Genomic DNA, 3,883 nt, shown 5'->3' with positions numbered 1-3,883 from the left:
GGGGCCGTCCCGGTGAGGGGGTGACAGAAACGGGCCGCGGCTGCCCGGGGTGCGGGAGAAGAAGGGTGAGGGACGGCCAGGCAGAGGGAGAAGGGGACAAAAATTAACCGGTGATTTCTTAATATAAATATTTATATGAAATAAGGAGTTTTCTCCTTGTGTTGTTTTGTGGTCAGGTGCGGCGTCCTTCCCCAGTAGAGCCATTGGCGATGGAGGCGGCCGGTGGCACCTGCAAAGCGCTGGATTCCTCTTCCGACCAAAATGGCCAGCCGGAGAAACTGCAGAATTCAGAGCTGCTGGCCCATGGATTTACTTGGGAATTAGGTAAAACGCGCAAAAATTATCTCAAAGTGGACGTAATTGCCAGGGTGCCACCGGCTTTAGGAATTATCGGAAACAGGCCCGGTCTGTGGTGGCTTTGCTGCATGAGCTCAAACTGGTTTGTTATTATTTCCCCGGCTTAATGCGGATTTTATACAGAAAAGTTTGCTGTGCGTCACGATGTATTTTTAAACCCTATTTCCGTAGAAATAGTCTTCTGTTAATCCTGTCTCACTTAGTTGAAACTAATTATTTTTTATTTCCAAGGCCTATTTAGAATCTTACATTTTAAATGGAACAAGCGTTTAATTACATATAGAAAGGCCTGGTAGAAGTTAGAAAATAAGGTAACGTGTAATAGTAGGAGAGCAGTTAAAAGTTCTCGGAATATATGTAAGCAAAAATTTTGTCTACAGGGCTAAGCATCCGATCATCTGGCTCTAATTCCTCCCCAAAAAGAACCCAAACCCACACACTTGGATATGATACTAATAAAGTGAAAATAACAGTAATTTCCACTAGTTTCAGTGCTGCTAATCAGAAAACTCTGTGGGAAGAAGTGAAATTGTCAATTTATTGGACACCTTCTGGCCACAAGCTAGAAATAGTCCTCAAGTAGTGTCTGCGGGGAGCTGCCTAGGAGCAATCTGTGGCTTTGTTTCCTTCTCCGTAACAGATGGTTGCTACAGACTGGGCTCCTCATCAGCGCGTTCCCTCCGAACTTTCCTGATTCTTGCATGTCTACTAAGCGTGTCTCTTCCTAGTAAATTTAGTCCTCAAATTAAGAAATACCTGGGAAATACTTGGAAAGCACGCAAGGGAACAGAAGGCTGTCATATTGTTGGCTCCTTCAAGAGGGAGGGGTGTTGGAGTATTCTTTGTACGGGAAGAGTGCAATAAAGGGCTGGAGAACATACCTTTTTTCTTTTCTTTTTTTTTTTACTGATTTTAACTAAATGGTAGATGAAACATTCATTAAAAAAAAAAAAAGATAAAAAAGACTGATGGGGTTTCAACAAGTTTTTGATTGGACGGAAGTATAGGTATGAAGTGGAAAAACTGAGTGTAAAGGAAGTCAGAAGGAGCTGAAGAGCAAGTGAAAGAGAAAAGAAAATACTGGGATGGATTTCCTTCCTCCCAGGCTGGATACTGAGGCTACGCCTTAAAAGCAATCCAAAGACCCCACAAAATATCTCCTGGTTTTTGGTTTTGTGTTGTTCGGGTTTTCTTTAAAGAATGAAAAGAGCGATTAACACACACCAACAGACATGTATTTTTAGGGATACTTATATTACCTCTCCTTGGGAAGCAGGGTGGTCAGTCTGGAGCTTTTCAGCTGCAAGCAGCTCTCCAGGAGCTCAGGTATGGCTCTTGTGCTGAGGTTGTGTCACGTAGCCAGCACAGAACAGTGCCAGGGACCATTAGGAGTTACGAGGGCAAACATTACCACTCGCACTTGAGTCTTGTTGCGTGTCCAGTCCAGGCCTGTCCAAAAAGAAATCTAGAACCCCTGCTGAGCTATGCCATTTCCTACCTGCAAACCCTTCTGCTCTCCAAGCCACCTACCTTGCAGTTCTTGGTTTTACAAAGAACGTGATACGGTGCTTACAGGATCACAACAATCTCCTGCCCTGATGAATAACTGGCAAATTTTATTGCACTAACTGATGGCCATCCACCAGAACTTATTGTAATTGTGCTATGGGTTTTACCAACATGCAGCTTTACTAGTAGATCCCCAAACTACATAAGCCACGCTGACTAAAGCACACTGTATTCACAGGTTCTACAGACCTAGTATTACAGTTCGATACGATGCACGAACATGTTCTTTCACACTGTCAGGAGGTGTCCAAATCTGCTCCGTATTTTGTTATCCTAGTGATTTAATTGTATTCAGTGGATCTGTGCAGAATTTTGTTGTCAACGCTAGCAGTGGAGCTACACACAATAAGCATATTTTTTATTTCGATTTGCCGGATTTATTTACGTACTATTATCATTTTTTTTACAGTGCTGTATAACAACTTTTAACACATAAGTGTCTCTAAAGATCAGCATTTAATTTGAAATTTATCACAGCTTAAGTTTATAGATTAAGAGCGTAAAAGCACAGAAGACTGGTAATAATCCTAGCCCTAAAGCTAATATGCCTTAACCAGATGGTAGGAATTCGAGACAGACTGAGAAATAAATAGGAAGTTCACACTTCTTAATACGAACAGAGGATGAAAACATTCAGTTCAGCACAAATACGTAATAACCAATGCAGAATAAAGAGGAAACTCGTAAGGACTAGAAAATATGTAGTGTAGATATCAATTGTGACATTGAACACTAAAATTATTTTCCTGAATGCTTACAAGGCTATATTTATACTGGATATTCTTTTTTTTTATTATTATTGTGGGAATTCTAAATATTTTGAAAGATGGTGGCATGGTTAACTATTTAGTGAAGTCATATGTAAATCAGCATGGAATAGATGTATTCGGTTATATTTATGGTTTTCCTATCAGCATTACCTATCTGTGAAAAGTGCTTTCCAAGACCTCCATTGAAGAGGAAGGGAAGGAAACTGGTGCACTGTTTAAACAAAAGCTGTAACAATGTTGTTTAGAGAGAGAGGAAACCAGCTTTGGAATGTATTATGAGTGCAACTCGATGTGGCGGGCTGCAGGAGGAAGAAATCGTTAGCTCGGGAAAAAAAGCAGCACTGGCACAATAGCCATGTGGGAATGTTAATAAGGATATGCGTATCAGCAAGGTGTGGGATAAGATTAGGAGGATGAATGTTACTAATAAAATCCCTCAAGAGTAGGCTGTCTTGTTAAAGGAAAAAGCAAATTTACAAGAGGTTGTTGTTTCTGTTAATCAGATAGAGATATGTTTAGGAAAAGGAAATGTGGGGAAAACCAGGGTGATTTTGGAAAACAGACTTGACCACTAATGTCCTATTGTATCAGCAGTGATTTTCCCTTTGTGGTTACTAATTACTGTGAATGCTGTAGTGATAGTATGTTTAAGTACAGGAAGAACAGCAGTAGTGTTGCATTAATATTTGGACTGTATATTTGTAGTTGGAGGGTGAGAGGCAATGAAAACGCAGGTTTAGATCGAGATATGTTATACGGTTTGTACAGTATGTCACAGTCCTCGTGGCTCGTAGCCTAACTCGCTCTTGCTGTCTGAATGTTTGACAATGCAGGCATACACGTAGGCAAATAAGACTTCTAAAAATACATTTCACAAATCATCCATTCCAGCTGTCAGGGTGAGAACAGTCCTTTTGTCCTGCAGCCCTGGACAACTAAAATCCTATTTCAGACAAGTGAAATTTAGTTATTTGCTGCCTGACAGGAAAGCTGCTGACCTCTGCTTTATACCCCTCAGTACATTGACCCACCATTGTGTCCAACCTGAGGCTTAAAATGAGAATTGGCCTCTTGCCCAGCCTCTTTGTAAACACTACCAAATGGCAAAAGAAGTGCGTGGTTAGAGCCCCCGGCCTGCTGTGTTCTTGCCCGTTACCTCTGCAGGGCAAGTCCCACTTTGGAAAGAG

At 41.3% G+C, this 3,883-nt stretch overlaps 1 protein-coding gene across 1 annotated transcript in view; it reads left to right on the top strand.

Moving 5' to 3' along the window:
- The first annotated feature begins 209 nt into the window (after nucleotides 1–209).
- GPI (glucose-6-phosphate isomerase) overlaps nucleotides 210–3,883 on the top strand; it is a 43,460-nt gene continuing 39,786 nt past the window's right edge. The window contains exon 1 of the mRNA XM_009881405.1: nucleotides 210–439. Coding sequence (XP_009879707.1) covers nucleotides 210–439 — 230 coding nt within the window. The remainder of the gene's footprint in view (nucleotides 440–3,883) is intronic.

Source organism: Charadrius vociferus, unplaced genomic scaffold (assembly GCF_000708025.1).
Source record: "Charadrius vociferus isolate BGI_N301 unplaced genomic scaffold, ASM70802v2 scaffold553, whole genome shotgun sequence".
Classification (NCBI taxonomy): Eukaryota; Metazoa; Chordata; class Aves; order Charadriiformes; family Charadriidae; genus Charadrius; species Charadrius vociferus.
The sequence above is the reverse complement of the archived record's forward strand: the minus strand, read 5'-3'. Positions and strand labels throughout refer to the sequence as shown.